This window comes from Balaenoptera physalus (assembly GCF_965194825.1).
Source record: "Balaenoptera physalus genome assembly, chromosome: 2".
Classification (NCBI taxonomy): Eukaryota; Metazoa; Chordata; class Mammalia; order Artiodactyla; family Balaenopteridae; genus Balaenoptera; species Balaenoptera physalus.
The window spans coordinates 61,550,887-61,569,122 of record NC_138883.1 but is presented as its reverse complement, the minus strand read 5'-3'; the positions used below and the strand labels follow the sequence as shown (position 1 = coordinate 61,569,122).

The following is an 18,236-nucleotide window of genomic DNA, read 5'->3' as shown; positions in this document are numbered from 1 at the left end:
CTCTTTTTGAATTATGGTTTTCTCAGGGTATATGCCCAGTAGTGGGATTGCTGGGTCATATGGTAGTTCTATTTTTAGTTTTTTAAGGAACCTCCATACTGTCTTCCATAGTGGCTGTATCAATTTACATTCCCACCAACAGTGCAAGAGGGTTCCCTTTTCTCCACACCCTCTCCAGCATTTACTATTTGTAGATTTTTGGATGATGGCCATTCTGACCAGTGTGAGATGATATCTCATTGTAGTTTTAATTTGCATTTCTCTAATGATTAATGATGTTGAGCATTCTTTCATGTATTTGTTGCCAATCTGTATATCTTTGGAGAAATGTCAAGTTAGGTCTTTTTCCCATTTTTGGATTGGGTGGTTTGTTTTTTGATATTGAGCTGCATGAGTTGCTTTTATGTTTTGGAGATTACTCCTTTGTCAGTTGCTTCATTTGCAAATATTTTCTCCCATTCTGAGGGTTGTCTTTTCATCTTGTTTAGGTTTCCTTTGCTGTGCAAAAGCTTTTAAGTTTCATTAGGTCCCATTTGTTTAGTTTTGTTTTTATTTCCATTTCTCTAGGAGGTGGATCAAAAAGGATCTTGCTGTGATTTATGTCATAGAGTGTTCTGCCTATATTTTCCTCTAAGAGTTTGTTGGTGTCTGGCCTTACATTTAGGTCTTTAATCCATGTAAATTGATACAGCCACTATGGAGAACAGTATGGAGGTTCATTTTGAGTTTATTTTTGTGTATGGTGTTAAGGAGTGTTCTAATTTCATTCTTTTACATGTAGCTGTCCAGTTTTCCCAGCACCACTTATTGAAGAGGCTGTCTTTTCTCCACTGTATATTCTTGCCTCCTTTATCAAAGATAGGGTGACCATATGTGCGTGGGTTTATCTCTGGCTTTCTATCCTGTTCCATTGATCTATATTTCTGTTTTTGTGCCAGTACCATACTGTCTTGATTACTGTAGCTTTGTAGTATAGTCTGAAGTCAGGGAGCCTGATTCTTCCAGCTCTGTTTTTCTTTCTCAAGATTGCTTTGGCTATTCAGGGTCTTTTGTGTTTCCATACAAATTGTGAAATTTTTTGTTCTAGTTCTGTGAAAAATGCCATTGATAGTTTGATAGGGATTGCATTGCATCTGTAGATTGCTTTGAGTAGTATAGTCATTTTCACCTTGTTGATTCTTCCAATCCAAGAACATGGTATATCTCTCCATCTGTTTGTATCATCTTTAATTCCTTTCATCAGTGTCTTACAGTTTTCTGCATACAGGTCTTTTGTCTCCTTAGGTGGGTTTATTCCTAGGTATTTTATTCTTTTTGTTGCAGTGGTAAATGGGAGTGTTTCCTTAACTTCTCTTTCAGATTTTTCATCTTAGTGTATAGGAATGCAAGAGATTTCTGTGCATTAATTTTGTATCCTGCTACTTTACCAAATTCATTGATTAGCTCTAGTAGTTTTCTGGTAGCATCTTTAGGACTCTCTATGTATAGTATCATCTCATCAGCAAACAGTGACAGCTTTATTTCTTCTTTTCTGATTTGGATTCCATTTATTTCTTTTTCTTCTCTGATTGCTGTGACTAAAACTTCCAAAACTATGTTGAATAATAGTCGTGAGAGTGGACAACCTTGTCTTGTTCCTGATCTTAGAGGAAATGGTTTCAGTTTTTCACCATTGAGAACGATGTTGGCTGTGGGTTTGTCATACATGGCCTGTATTATGTTGAGGTAAGTTCCCTCTATGCCTACTTTCTGGAAGGTTTTTATCGTAAATTAGTGTTGAATTTTGTCAAAAGCTTTTTCTGCATCTATTGAGATGATCATATGGTTTTTCTCCTTCAGTTTGTTAATATGGTGTATCACATTGATTGATTTGCATATATTGAAGAATCCTTGCATTTATGGGATAAACCCCACTTGATCATGGTGTATGATCCTTTTAATGTGCTGTTGGATTCTGTTTGCTAGTATTTTGTTGAATATTTTTGTATCTGTGTTTATCAGTGATATTGGCCTATAGTTTTCTTTCTTTGTGACATCTTTGTCTGGTTTTGGTGTCAGGGTGATGGTGGCCTCATAGAATGTGTTTGGGAGTGTTCCTTTCTCTGCTATATTTTGGAAGAGTTTGAGAAGGCAAGGTGTTAATTCTTCTCTAAATGTTTGATAGAATTCTGCTGTGAAGCCATCTGGTCCTGGGCTTTTGTTTGTTGGAAGATTTTTAATCACAGTCTCAATTTCAGTGCTTGTGATTGGTCTGTTTATATTTTCTCTTTCTTCCTGGTTCAGTCTTGGAAGGTTGTGCTTTTCTAAGAATATGTCCATTTCTTCCAGGTTGTCCATTTTTTTGGCATATAGTTACTTGTAGTAATCTCTCATGATCCTTTGTATTTCTGCAGTGTCAGTTGTTACTTCTCCTTTTTCATTTCTAATTCTGATTTGAGTCTTCTCCCTTTTTTTCTTGGTGAGTCTGGCTAATGGTTTATCAGTTTTGTTTATCTTCTCAAAGTACCAGCTTTTAGTTTTATTGATCTTTGCTATTGTTTAGTATTCCAACTTTGACCATTGGAAACTCTTTCAGGTGGCTCCTACATCCCTTTGACATGTTCCCATCCTTTTGATTTTTTTAACACTTTCTTACTTACTGGCACTGCAACCTGCTCCAGGGTCATGTTTTATAGGGATATGCCCACCCCACCAGCAATGAATCAGAGTTCTTGTTGCTTACCATCCTTGCCAGCATTTGGAATTGTCATTCTTTTTTTGCTTTTTTTCTTATTTTGAACATTAGCCATTCTCTAATGACAGATGATATTGAGCTCCTTTTTATATGTTTATTTACCATCTGTATATCTTCTTTAGTAAAACGTCTGTTCAGATATTTGACGAGTTTTTTAAGTTGGGTTGTTTGTTTCCTTTTTGTTAATTTTAAGTGTTCGTTATACATTCTGGATGTAAGTCCTTTTTCAGGTATGTGGTTTTCAAATATTTTCTTCCTGTCCATGTTTTGTATTTTTCTTCTTTTAACAGTGTGCTTAGCAGGATATAAGTTTTAAATTTTGATAAAATCCAGTTTATTGATTGTTTTTTCTTTCATGTTTTGTACTTTTGGTATTGAATCTAAAACTCATTGTCATTTGTAAGGTCGCACCAATTTTTCTCCTATGTTTTCTTGTATAAGTTATAAATTTCGTGTTTTACATTTAGGTCTACAATCTATTTTGAGTTGATTTTTGTGTAAAGTGATACATGGTACATGTAAATGGTCTTTTTTTTTTTTTGCATGTGGACATTTATTTATTCCAGTACCATTTGTTGAAAATGGTATCATTTCTCCACTAATTTCCTTTGCACCTTTGCCAAAAGTCATTTGACTATTCATGTGTGTTAATTTCAGGACTTTATTGTCTGTCCATTGATCTGTGTGTCTATCCCTTTGTCAATACCACACATTCTTGATTACTAAATCTTTATGTTACGTCTTGAAATCGGATAATGTCATCCCTCTAAACTTTGCTCTTTTATTGTAGAATTATTTTGACTATTCTAATTATTTTGACTATTCTATTTGCCTTTCCATATACCTTTCAGAATCAGTTTGTTTTTATCTACAAAAACAGTTGCTGGGACCAAATGTTTTTAAACATACTCTTCAAAATAGATACCTTTTTTCTTTTTTTCAGTAATGCAGCTATTAATAACTTTAGAACTTTTCTTTAGGGATTTGCAAGTACTATTACCTTCAATTTGTCAACTGCTGCACAGTACTATACGTAACATGTAATTTATGACCATAATTCTTTTATGTAGATTGATCACCAATTTTATTCATAAAATTTGCTTCTAAATAGTTTTTACTGTTTTTAGAAATAAAATTCACCCCCAAAAGATAACATATCAGTTTTTTATACAATGTCACAACTCATTGAGTGATATTCAGGCTTTATAGGTGAAAAAACTTAGAGTGGTTGACTCCCTGCCCAAAGAGTCATAGTCAGTCACTTACACATTGTAGGACTTATCTAACTCAGTGCTATACAGGCATCTCAACCTTAGCATATCCAAAATGGAATTATTAATTTTATTTTTAAAACCTGATCCTCCTTAATTCCCTGTACCTATCAGCAGCACAACCACCTGCCCACATATCCAAACAAAAACTTCTTCCTCAGAACTCCTATTAAATTGATCTCTTAGTTGTGTTCATTCTCTCTCTTTAAGTGATGGATCTAAATTGAGCCTATCCTTCTTCCCTAAACTTTTAAAACTTCCATTGTCTATTTACTTTAATCTGTACATATGTTTTGTTATAGTTTTTATTACAGTACATGAAAATTAGGGTTCCTTGAGGCAGAGCCTTTTTCATTTTGTTCTTGGTAGCATTCCTATTGAGGGAGGAATGGGGAATGGAGAAAAGGAAAACAGTCCCATCCCAAGACTTATCTTTTAGTTAATTAGTCCATTCAGTAAATAGTTATTGAATATTTATTATGTGTCAAGTACAGCGCTAGTTGCTGGGAACACAGCATTATGGTCTCAATTTAGTTAAGAAGATCAGCATTAAGTAAATATGAATAATTACATAAATACTTAAAATAGTATCAAGTGATATGAAGAATTATTGGTTCCTAAGAAAAGTTTATAGACAGCTGTATTACAGTCTAGGGGTTCAGGTGAGGGGATCAGGAAAAATCATGCATAAGAAACAAGAACAACAACAACAACAAATAGCATGTCAGTACAGTTTTAAATGGCACTGTGGAGGTTCTTTTCTACTCAGTTGAAGTCTATAGGCTCTGAACTTCAATAGTGCATTTTAGACTAAATCTTTGTTAAGATAGAACCAATTTATAACTGAGCTTTGCTTGACTGAAAGGCATATTTAGAGGCATTGAGCATAAGATGAAATTGTATAAATTATTTCACATCTTTTTGTTTTAATTCCTTACTTCTTGCTTCCTATAATCTGGAAATTCCTTCCTTCTTTTTTCTCTCATCATCTTTTCCACTTCTGATCTACTTTGCATCTTTCTGTATAATGTTTGTCTTGTCTTATAATTCTCCTGCTTCTCTGCTTTCCCTTACCTCTTGAATTTCTAATGCTTTTTTCTTTGTTTCTTTTGCTTTTATCCAAAACTAGGAAAAAGTAAAAAGGATTCAGGTTAAAATGACTTACATATGCATGCCAATATAGACATGTTTGCATATGTACATTCCAACTTTTGAGACCATGGTATCTATTTTTCAATCTGTTATTGTTGGTGTATTTTTTATATTAAAGGTGGCACTGTGTAAGAAAGGAGACTTAGAGAAAAAAAAAACAATTTAGAATTTTTTGATAAGCTGATCACTAGTTCTTTTTATCATTTGGGGGGTCAAAGTTTTGCTTCTTCCCATTGAACAAGGTAAAGGACTATAGGTTCAGAAAGAAAAGATGTGATATTGACTGATTTAGGAATAAATCAAGAAATGTGACATTTCATGCATGAGTCTTTTCACTTAGAGTGCAAGGTTGTCAGTCAGAATTTGCATGGTATAGGAAATCAATTGAAACTTGAACCTATGGTCATTTACTTCAGCAATATTCTTACTGATTATCATGACTGTCTAGTTAGACTGTTGTAGGCATAATTTAAAGATTACGAAAGGTTGAAATTCTTTTGTTTAATTGTAAACTTCATATTAATGATACATAATGTGTAGTTTGTTGGCTGTATGTCATATAATACCGACTATTACTTTGTCTTTATTAAGCTCATAAAACTTTATGTGTTGTACATGCTGCTTGTAAACCTTAAACCTAAAAAGTCATTTTACATAGAAAATTATGTGTCTTATATAACTGTTTCAAATTGCTTCCTTTTTCTTAAAGGTAAGTTGTTTGTCTAATTTTTGTTTTCTTAAGTGATACAGTAAGTAATGTCCTTATTGTAAGACTGAATTTAATTTTCTGGAAGCCACTATTGTTGGTTTTTTATCTTTAACTAGATATTGAATGACCCACCTCAGAAAAATGTGTCAAATATACTGAATTGGCATTACAGTGTATTAACATCAAAGATCTGATCTCATTTTTCAATACTCTGTATCAGGGATCAGCAAAGTAAGGACCTATGGAGCAAATCCTGCCTTCCACTTGTTTTGTAAATAAAGTTTTATTTGAATACAGCCACACCTGTTCATTTACATATTGTCTGTGAATGATTTTCTTCTTCAAAGGCAGAATTTAGTAGCTGCAACAGAGAACATATGGTAAAGCTTAAAATATTATCTGACCCTTTACAAAAAAAGTTTGCTCGTCCCTACTCTATATAATCTAGTTGAGACTAAATTACTATGTAGTTGATCTTTGATATCTGTGACAAATACTTCCTGAAACTTTTAAAGAAATGCAAATTTGAACACAACCATAACTGTTCATTTACATATTGTCTATGAATGAGTTTGCACTACAAAGGCAGACTTTAGTAGGTACAAGAGTTTTTCTTTTTAATTATTTTATTTATTTTATTTTTGGCTGCGTTGGGTCCTCATTGTTGCATGCGGGCTTTCTCTAGTTGTGGCGAGCAAGCAGGGGCTACTCTTTGTTGCGGTGCGTGGGCTTCTCATTGCGGTGGCTTCTCTTGTTGCAGAGCACAGGCTCTAGGCACGTGGGCTTCAGTAGTTGTGGCACGCAGGCTCAGTAGTTGTGGCTCATGGCCTCTAGAGCACAGGCTCAGTAGTTGTGGCACACGGGCTTAGTTGCTCCGCAGCATGTGGGATCTTCCTGGACCAGGGCTTGAACCCGTGTCCCTTGCATGGATTCTTAACCACTGTGCCACCAGGGAAGTCCCTCATTTTTTTTAAAGAGGCATTGTTATTATTTTTTTTTTAATTTTTATTGGAGTATAGTTGATTTACAATGCTGTGTTAGTTGCAGGTGTACAGCAAATAAGAACCTGCTGTATAATAAAAGGTTTTAAGTTTTATTTTCCTCTTAGTGACCATTTATCACTATATTTATATCAATTATAAAGGCTAATAATAAAGCAAAATAGAGATTCACATGCCAAGTGGTTGACTTGGCTCACTCATGCCCTGCATGTCATACCTGACACACTCACTCACCAAAACATGATTCAGATTCATTTATCAGAAAATGATAAATCACTATATATCATGTACTTTTAAGGGTAATCACATAAGTTATTTATAGTCAGAATGCTAAATTTATGTGCCGAGGATCTAGTATATAACATCTGATAAGAAAATTTGATTTTAATTTTTTTAAATTTTGGTTGTTAGCAGGGAATTTAATATTAGACTAAATACAGTTATCTTAACCATTTCCTATTGAAAGCTGTTAATTTAAAACATTTAAACTCTTCATTTGCTTTTCCTTAAAGTAACAGTTCTTCATTTTGCATTACCTGAAAAAAACATATAAATATTACATAGGAATTTCATGTACTTTTTGTTATGTTGATTATTTGGAATATATGAATTACTTAACCTACCTACACTGTTATTTTCTTTTTGATCATATGTAACTCTTTGAAACAAAAAAAGGGAGTTGCATAATATTGAAAACTAATTTTTTTTTAAGTTCCCAGTAATCTGTGAATCTAAATGCTTAATTTCCGTGTATCTTTTTACATTTTAAATGATCAAGTTTAATAAATTGCGAAGTTTATAAAAATTGAAACTTCTTTGGAAACAGCCATTAATTGACTCTTAGTTTGATTTCATCTAAAAAGAACAACATTAAGGTAAATATTCCTTACCACATATGGCTTCCCTAAAAATCATATTTAGCCAACCAATAACTGATGGTTAAATGCCGCTCATGTTTTTCACATACTTTTACATGATCATAAATAAGTGTAAGAATTTTATCTTATACTTTTCCACTGTGTTTTTTAATTGAATAAAAAGGAAGTGATTATCCTCATAGTTTTTGTAGACTAAGCTTTTATGAAACAGGATATTTGAAAACTGTTGATGTATTTTGGGAGAAAAAGATGAGTACATATTTGCCCTTATTGGAATGTGAATCCAAGGGAACATTAGTAGTTTGAGATAAACATTAAATATATATAATTCAAAATTACTACACCTACCTGTTGACTTACACCATTTAAATATGGGTAGAAATAGTTTTTTTGATATGTGTTCATATTTTTTCCTGTGCAAATGCAATGTTCTAAAATCTATACTTTCTCTCCATGATTATAGCAGTTTGATTGAACTGTGGAGTTTGGAGCAATTTTGTAACAAATTTATTAAGTGTCTTTTGTAATCTTTTCCTAGTATCCTTTTTTTGTAGTAAATGTTAAATCACAGGAGCACAGAAATGGAGGGGGAAAACTTGAAACACGAATTTGGATATCTAAGCTTTTAAGTACAATTTTTAAATAATTGAAATCATTTCTAAAATCTCCGTCATTTCACTGGTACCCATTACAGGTTTCACTTAATCTACCCAATTTAATGACTGCCTAAATTATATTATATACATTTTCTAAATATGTCATTTAGAACTTCTTTCTTTACTTTAACTGCATTTCTTCAATTTACCAACATCAACAAACATTTCAGTTAACACTATGACTCTTGAAAGACAAAAAGTCCATTTATGAAGGGAACCAGTTTACTTTTTTTGCCTTTAAATTGAATAATTCTATGTTATGCAAAAAAGAAAATAACAGTCATGTAAAAATGTGACCAATTTTGGTCAGCCTTTCTTTATAGCATATTTGTTTCAACAAATAGGTAGCACCAGGAGATTTTCAGGTCAAATTTAGTGGTAGTTATTTGTCATTGCTTTTGAGGGAACATAGTTAAACTTTGTAATAAAAATACTTGCCTTGTTTTATTTGTGATAATGTCCAAAAAGGAGAGGAAATACAGTTTCTGGTAAGAATTGAAAGTCTAGAAATAAATATAATGATGAGAATGAGTACTTCTATCACTGGGGAACTTTCTTCATCTAAGCACATATGAACAATTGATCCTTGTAGTCATATATAGCAGTAAACATTAATAACTTAACAGTCTGAAGTCAGTGCAGAAGATATGGAGCATTATTGAAAGATGGAGTCGAGCAGGTGGCACTTTAATATGTTCAATGTCATGGTTGACTCTAAAGACTAGTCGAATGAAATTACTTGAGGTTCTAAAGATTTAAAAAGCGAACTCATTTTGCTGCACTAAGGAAATGCTACTGATCAGGCTTTCTGTGTCCCTTTTTTCTAGGCTAGAAAATATTAACCCTGAAGAAAATGACATGGTAAGCCATTCTCTGAGGAGATTTCTTGATGTCAGTCTTATATCTTAGAGGCTTAAGTTCAATTGAGTGGGTTTCAAGAACTAAGATGTGGGAAAAAGAAGAATTGACACACTAATAATGTACATCTTTGCTGCAATATGAAAATTCAATAACTTCACTCAGTCAATTTACAATTCACATGTGCCTATTAATTAAAACCCTATATTAAATAAAATATATTAAAACTTCATGTCTGACTAACATATAATGGTGTTGGTAGACATTACAGGAATTACTGAACAGAATAAACAATGCGGACACAGGGATAGCTATTCAGAAGAATGGAGCTATAATTGTGGATAGAATCTACAAGACCAAGGAATGTAAAAAGAGAATAACTGCAGAAGAAATGAATGCAGTGATTGAAGAACGGGATGCTGCTTTGTCTCAGGTAACTGCATGTACAATATCTGTAAAAAGCATACACTTACCATTTTCCCCTCTTTCTTTACATTAAAAAATGACTTTTCCCCACATATTCTTAATTTGAATTAGTTTTTAGCTTATAATTAATACCACAATGATTAGCTATATTAAAATAATCACATATTTTGTTATATCATTCTTCAAGTATATGCATTCTAATAAAGCTGTTAGCTTTTTATAAAATTTTAGTTATATTCTTTAAAGTAATCACTTTTATATGAGACTTCTTACTTGAGTCACAGTTTTGTGAGGGCTGACATTGTCTTTATTAGTGTTTTATTCCCAGTGCCTAATTCAGTACCTTTTAGTAAACATTGATAAAGGAATCAAATTATTAGGGTATTCCTTTCTGAACATTACTTACACCTTCCTGCTCTAACTGAAACCTGATTACCGCCCTGAGGATACCGCTTCCACTGCAGTCCTCTCAAATGTGAATATATTCCCTCGCCCAGCAGTTGGACCACTGGGCTTGGAGGCTTGTTCCTCATTCGTGTTTTTAGATCATTGTTCCTTTTTTCTCTCTAAACACCTCCAGCTTTGAGGCCCATGCATCAGATTGTATCACCCATTACACACTCCTGTTGCAGTCGTGTACACACTCCCGTGTTGCTTCCCTCATTTCTTAAAGATTTCAGGATCTACTTCACTGTCTCTTTCTTCAGCCTACTCCTGTCACAGTTCTTGGTGATTTAAATATCTATGTAGGTGATACTTTCAATATCCCTCTCATCTCTTTGAATCTCTCTCCTCCAATAATCCACATACGCTATAGTCTTTCTGCCATCCACCCTATGGTTATACCCTGTTCTTGGTCATTATCAGTCTCAATTTCAAGCATCCTGCTTGATGACCACCATTTGTTATCTTTCCAGCTCACTCTAGAACTCTAACTCTAGCAAATTGTCAACTCTCCTGGCACCTGATTATATTGATCTTACCACCTCTTTTCCTATCCCTTAATCCCCTCATGTCCTCACTTCCCTCTTTATCTAGTTTGGATTCCATGGCTCACCATAATTATCACCAACTTGCATGTAATATAACCTCAGTTGTTTTGGCCCTCTCTTCCTTTATCCTGCTCACCTAGCAAAACCTAAGTTTTATAAATTTAACTTTCTGCCTGTTCTACACCTTTACAGCTTTATATGGCAGGAGACTATCACACAAATTTGCTGACTGAACTTACCTCGAGTTCATGACCGCCATCTTCAAGTAGACCCTTGGTGTTGCCTGGCAACCTTCCACGCACTCTCCGCCTCTGGAAGACTATTTTATCTTTCTCCTTTCTCCTCAAGCATCCAACGTCTGCTTCCCAATAGAAAAAAGAATTTCTGCTTGTCCCCACCATTTCATTCACCAGCCTACCTGCATTTGCACCCATATACTCTGCCTTTTCTACTTTCTTTTTTACATGCTTCTGTTTAAGGACAACTTCTCTGTTTCACCATAGTTTACATCTTTTCTTGCCTGCTTAAGGTTATCACTTAACCAATTGTCCCTTTTCTCTCCTACTTCATAAAATGTTTCCTTATTAGTTCATTTATATCACTGTGTGAAATTCTTTACTATATCCCATGGAGGCTGGGTGAAAGTTTTGGTAAGTCTTGGTCTGCTTGTGGTTCACCCCTGTACTTTTGCTTCCCACACTGAGAGCAGAGTATTCACTAGGGATCTACTCCTGAAGCATCCTCTATTCTAGTGTTTTGTCTCTTTAGCATTGTAAGACTATGGGAAACTCCACTATTCTTTTCACAGGGCTTAAGGCTTAGCTTTTTAACTTTAAGCCCTATACAGTTTTGAGAGTTAGCAAATGATTTGAGATGGAACCAAGTCTCAAATCTCCAATTTTATCACTTCAGCCCTGCATAACTGCCAGAAGCTTAGATGATTTCTCTGTTCTCCAGCAGGAGCCCTCTGTATAGTCAAAGCCGGATTTCTCAGCCTCTTGCCCATTCTCCAAAGCTTTAAAATTCAGGGGGAAAACAGTGACTTCAGATCTTCAAATCACCTGTCTCCAGTTAACCCCTCTTCAGAATCCTAGCTGCTCAAGTTATTGTTGCAGCAGCAACCTTCTGATGTCTTAAACAGATATTTTTAAAAAATTTAATCTGGCTTTCCTTGTTCTTGGCTGGAGAATTGTTATGCCACAAATGATTCTATTCTATCTCAACGTGGAAATCTGACATTTATCTTCAGATTAAAATTGGGAAAAGTTCAATTTAAACTTTTAAAGTGAGCAGCTGTTTTTAGCATTTTGTGCCCTACCAAGTGTATTCAATCTTGGATCATTCAATATATTGTTGAAGAGATAGCCAAAACTATTTTTATGTGCTTGAAACAATTATAAACTCAAACATTTGATTTTTTAGAAATCATCTATTTTGTTAAGTTAACTAAAACACCCATGTACATAGAGAACTTACCACTTTCTTCCTTTATCCCTGCTATATTCCAAGTATTTATTACAAGGCCTTTGCTTTTGTGTTTTGGATATATTTTGTATACCAACCCCCCTGGCCCTTTTGGCAAAAGTCCACATCCCAACCTCCATTCCCATGCCTAACTTATTCAGTGCTCAGAGGCTAGGCCCTTCACCTACTGCATCAGGTACCAGCTGAGTTCCAATAACTGAAAATCTCTATAATATTATCCTACCGACTACAAGTATCAGTGAGGCCCAAAGCCTCCTGTTACCAGGCTCTGACCATCTATGCATGTACTTGGAAGTCGAAGCTACCCTAGAACTAGCCTAATTTAGCCAGAACCCCAAAGAATAGTATGATAATTATGTGAAAACTTGACTGGACCACAGGGTGTCCAGATATTTGGTAAAACGTTATTTCGGGGTGTTTCTGTATGAGATTAACATCTGAATCTTACATCATTGGCTCTCCTGGTTCTCAGGCCTTCGGACTCAAGCCGGAACTATACCATTTTCTTATGATTAGAGTGAGATTTTGAGTTTTTGGAAAGAATACCACAGAAATTTCACCTTAATTAGCACTATTTTCTCTTTCCGCAGGCTAAGCATCTCAGCATCCTTCAACCCCTTCCCTGAGTTTCCTCTTTTTTGTTGTCTTCTAGTTGTTAATTTTCCCTTCTTGGTCTATCAAGGCTGAATGATTGATCATAAATTTCTATTACCTGAACACCATGCAGAGAATCTTAACTCACCACTATTTTCTGGAAATAAGTCACTCCAAATATCTAAATTCAATATTAACCCTTTCAATTTGTACACTTTTCTTAATTGTGTTTGTTGTTGAAAATACTTTTAAAACATTTATGTGCCTCTTTTAACCAGAATATAATTAGCACATCTTTTTTTGATAGTTAATTCATTTTTGTCAAATGCTATAATGAAAACTATAGATCCTGAGATCTTTCAGGTCCAGAGTTGACAAATACAAAAAGCAGGGAGGACCAAGGGGTAATCATCAGGTTAATTAAAGAAATTCAGCTAAACATTTCACTAGTCAGGTTTCTCCTTCTCTATAGCCCCAAGCTATACCATGCACTAAGCCCCAACAAAATGAAAGATAAATCAAATAAGAGGAAGACATGAATCCAGTCCAATAATACAATGAAGAAAATTCTAGGAAGACAGCTGAACAATGTACAAAAAGTACAGTTTTTTAAAGCTAATTTAAGTATCATCTCTCAATAAAGTTCTCTCACATGAAGCAATATTTATAGATATCTTCTTTGTGCCCACATTTTACTTTACATCTTATTATAGTACTTGTCACACTGCAGTACAGTTAACTGACTTTATGCCTGTCTTCCCACCTAGCATGAAGGTAGGAACTGTTCTTTATCTGTGTCTATTAGTCCTTAAGACAGTGTAGGCACAAAATATAGGCTTGTTGAATTAATGAACTGATGAGCTTAGCTGTTTTAGATCTATTTCAAGATACATTGAACTAAAAGAAGTTAGTGAAATATTATTCATTCATCCACATTTTATTGAGGACCTGTTATATGTCTGTGTTGGGGAATTCAGCAATGATCCAAATATAGAAGGCTCTTACTCTTATGGAACTTACATTTTAGTATGGAAATATAGATAGTGAACAAATAAATGAATAAAGTATTTTCAGTTAGGGATGTAATGAAAATAAAAGGGTAATGGAGAGTGACTGCAATTGGTAGGAGGATTGTCACTTTAAATAGGGTGATCAAGGCAGTCCTTTTGTTTAATTGTTGAATTTTGGTGAATAGTTGAATTGAGACTTGAAAGAGGAGAAGGATCCAGCCATGCAAAATCTGTGAAGAGAATCAGAAAAGAATACATCAGCAATGCCCTGTGAGAGGGAACAAGCTTAGTGTGTTTAAGGCACTGATGTAAATACTCCAAGCTTAAATATGGTTGAAGTGCAGTGAGCAAGGAAGATAGCAGCAAGTGATGAGGTAGAAGAGATAGGCAGCAGACAAATTTGTAAGGTCTTGTATGCCATGGTAAGGGCTAAAAGTTATGTATAAATGCAGAAGATATTGAGGGAGAAAGGCTGTTGAAATAGTCCAAGTCAAAGATGAAACTGATGGTAGCTCAGTGGGGCAATTGTAGATTTAGAGAAGTAGACAGATTTGGGAAATATTTCAATGTATAGTGAGTAGACCTTGAAGACAGATTGGTTTGGGGCATAAGGGAGCTGGAAGAATTAGGCTGAGTCTATTTTGGGCTTGAACAGTGTATAGATATTCACTTCCATTTTTGTGATGGGCAAGTTTTGGGGGGAAGATCAACGTATTTTGGAAGGGAATTTACATTTTGTCTGGATGTAGTATATTTGAGATGATTCTTAAAAATCCATATGGAAGTATTGAGCAGGCACTTGGCTATTGCAGTCATCAGCATATAGATAGTTAAAGCTGTGGGTCTAGATCAAACCAGGGAAAGATAATTGAGAAAGAAAGGGCTTAGGATCAAGCCCTGTGGTCTGTCAATAATTTAGCAGTTGGCCAAAGTAGAAGGAGCACACAGGGGAGACTAGAAATGATAGCAAATGAGGTAGAAGGAAACTGAAGAGAGTATGGTGTCAGAAAAGGCAAGAAAAGGAAGTGTTTGCAAAAGATGAGAATGATTAGTTCCCTTGAATGGTGTTGAGAGGTCAAGCAAGGTGAAGATGGAATGGTTACTTTTAGATTTGATCACAGGGGAGATGTTGAGAGCCTTGACAAGAGTTTTGTCCAGGACAGAGGCCACATTGGAGTAGTTAGAGGACAGAATGGAAGGTGAGGAACTGAACCGAGTGAATGTATACAACTTTTATCTCCCTGTAATGGAGATAGAGAAATTGGCAATAGATGGAGAGGGGGCTTATGGTTAGGGTTAGGGTGAGTCGTTGGTGAGTTTTTCTTTCTTTTTTAATGGGAGATTCTAAGACATGATGTTGTTGTGTTGATGGAAGTGAACCAGAAAAGAAGGAAAGGTGATTTTAAGGGAGAGAAGAGAGTATTGCAGTAGCAAAGTCCTGGAGTAGATAAGTAAATTGAGAGGGGATGTGATCTAGAACATAAGTGGAAGAGTTGTCTTTTGCTAGGGACAGTGAAACTATGTTCGTTGTTAACAGAGGAATACCAAGAACTTGGATGGATACATATGTTGGCAAGTTGATAAATTTAGGAAGTGGGGTGGCCATCCTTTTCTTAATGAAAATGTTAGGTTTATTTAGTTTCCCAGTGTGATAGGTCAGTGGATGGTGGTGGAGATTTATAGAGGCAATGGTTTTAAATATAGTCAGCCCTCCGTATCTGTAGGTTTTGAATCCATAGATGCGGAAATCCCGAATATGGAGGGCCAACTGTATACCAATTGAAAAAAATCCACGTGGACCTGTGTAATTCAAACTGGTGTTTTTCAAGGGTCAACTGTATTCATTGTACTATGTCATTTTATATAAGGGACTTGAGCATTTGTGGGGTTTGGTATACACAGGAACTCCTGGAACCAATCCCCCGTGAATACCCCCAGGATGCCTGTAGTTGTCTTGGTTTGTGTGTAAATGAACATAAAAATAACAAATCTCTTCAAGTAAACACGGAGTCTTGGCCAGTGATGTAACCATCAAAGGTAACCTTAGCAGAGGAAAACATAACCAAGTTTCTAAATCTCTCCATTGTTAGTGTTGCCTTCACTTTGTATCCTTTGTAGTTCACATAGTAGCTAGCACCTAATAGATGCAAAATAATGATTTGTTAAGTTATTAGAAGTTTGACAAAAAACTCATACTTGAAAAGAAAATAAATCATAACATTTAGAGTTTCATTTTTCAAGAAAAGTAGGAAACGTGTTCAACATTCTTTATTATAGTGACTCTAAATTTTATTAATTTTTTCCCCTGTCAGTTTGTTAATTTGCTTTCCTGTCTATCATACAGTTATTTGCCTGTGCATTTTTTTCCAGTCCGTCTTGCTGAATTATATTGTTGCTATTTGATCTATTCTGGTAACTTTTCTTTCTTCTTATTATAAAATTTTTACAACTTTTTGAAACTATAGATAACTTTGGAAAAGTACAGATAAGCAAGAAGGGAAAACAATCATATACAGATCCTTTGTCTTTTTTTCAATGCATATTATATCATATATACTACTTGATAACCTGATTTTTCACTTTGATTTTATATTTTGTCAGATATTCTTGTATATTTATAAATGGATATATTGAGATTTATTGAACTTATGTGCTATTTGGGAGGGTGTTTATGTTTTTTTCTTTTCTTTTGGTAGTGGGAACGTTTTTGTAGCTAAATTTTTATGTACATCCATGTTTATTTCCTTAGGGAGAATTCCTAGAAGTGGAAATACTAGATCAAAGAATATAAACATTTTAAATAAGTATATATTTTTGAATTGCTTCCTAGAAAAATTGTACATAGAAATGTTATTTGAGATTTCATTCAAGGGGACTTTAGAGGAATAAAATGCTAAGGAATTTAGACTTTATTTTATAGGCAGTGGGGTCCCCTGAGATTTTTTAGTTTTCTGGTAATATAGAAAGTATATTCTTGAAGAAGATTTCTGGGCGGCACTGCATAAAGTGAGTTGAGCAATACACGTCCAAGGCTGAAGAAATAGTTGAGATCCTATTGTAATAATGCAGGCAAGAGGAAATGCGGGTCTAAACAGGAAAAATGATAGAGGAATAGATATGAATAGCTAAACTTGTACTTAAAAAAAACAATTTAATGGATGTATAACTTACAGTAAGGAATGCATATCTTAAGTGAAAAATTTGATGAACTTTGACCAATGTATATAGTCTTGTAAGCAGCACCCAGAAGCAGCACTCCAGAGGAACTCCTTCTGTCTCTTCCTAGTCAGGATTCCTTTCCAAGGGTAGTCACTACTCTTACTTACTTACCATAGGTCATTTTGCATGTTTCTAAACTTCATATAAAAGGAATTGTGCTATGTACTCTTTTCGTGTCTGATTTCATTCATCCAGTGTTATTTATGCCAGTATGTTGATGTGTACTGTTACAGTTATCAGTGGTTTATCTTTTTCACTGTGGTGTTATGTTCTATTGTATGAAAATAACAGGTGTTAGAAATGTAGGTTGTTTCTATTTTTGATTTATTATGAATGAAGTACTGTGGTTGTTCTTTACATGTCTTTTGGTGGGCATAAGCATTCACTACTTTTGCTGCATATACAGGTATACACACAGGAGAAGAATAGCTGTCACAGATTTATTAGCTTTAGTAGGTAGTGCCAAACATTTTCCTGAAGTTGTTATACCAGTTTACACCAGCAATGTAAGAGCGTCTCTAGTTGTGAGAGTTAACACTTGGTATCATTATTTATTTTAATTTCCGTCATTTTGATGGAGATATAGTTGTATTTCATTAGGCTTTAATTTGCATTTCCTTAATCACTAATGATGTTGAGCACCTCTTATATTTATTGGCCATTTTGATATCCTTTGTGAAATGTCTGTTAGACTTTTGCCTAATATTAAATTTGTTTTTTTCTTATTGATTCATATAATTTGGATACAAATGCTTATATAGCTTGGGACTTGCATTTTTATTCTCTTAGTTACAATGCTGGTGAAGACTAATTTTGTCATCAAAAGTTCTTAATTTTAATGAGGTAAATTTTATAATTTTTTTTCTCCTTATAGTTAATGTGTTTTGTGTTCTGTTTAAGAAACCCTTGCTTTCCCAGAGTGATGAACACATTCTGCTATGCTTTCTTCTAGAAGCTTAATTATTTTAGCTTTCACATTTAGGTCTTCATCAGTTCCAAATTAATTTTTATATGGTCAAGGTACATCATTTTCTTCCTATGGATATCCAGTTGACTGGACCCACTATCATGTATTAAAAAGATCATCTCCTTTCCTCCTGCCTCCAGTGAATTGTAGTATATCAGGTGGCTGTATATGTATGGGTCTGTTTCTGGATTCTTGGTCCTTTGTTCAGCTTGTCATTTTCCCTTAAAAAACAAAATCTGCTAGTATTTTTATGGGAATTGCATGCACTCTAAAGATCAATTAGA

At 34.5% G+C, this 18,236-nt stretch overlaps 1 protein-coding gene across 16 annotated transcripts in view; it reads left to right on the top strand.

The window, feature by feature from the left end:
• The window catches only part of MIPOL1 (mirror-image polydactyly 1), a 336,357-nt gene that overhangs the window by 102,364 nt on the left and 215,757 nt on the right, over positions 1-18,236 (top strand). For all 16 annotated transcript variants that reach the window (XR_014261134.1, XM_082452167.1, XM_082452168.1 and 13 more), the window contains 2 exons: positions 9,229-9,262; positions 9,522-9,692. Coding sequence is in view for 15 of the 16 variants with exons in the window: in XM_082452167.1 (XP_082308293.1) it covers positions 9,229-9,262; positions 9,522-9,692 (205 nt within the window). In the remaining variant the exon portion in view is untranslated. The remainder of the gene's footprint in view (positions 1-9,228; positions 9,263-9,521; positions 9,693-18,236) is intronic.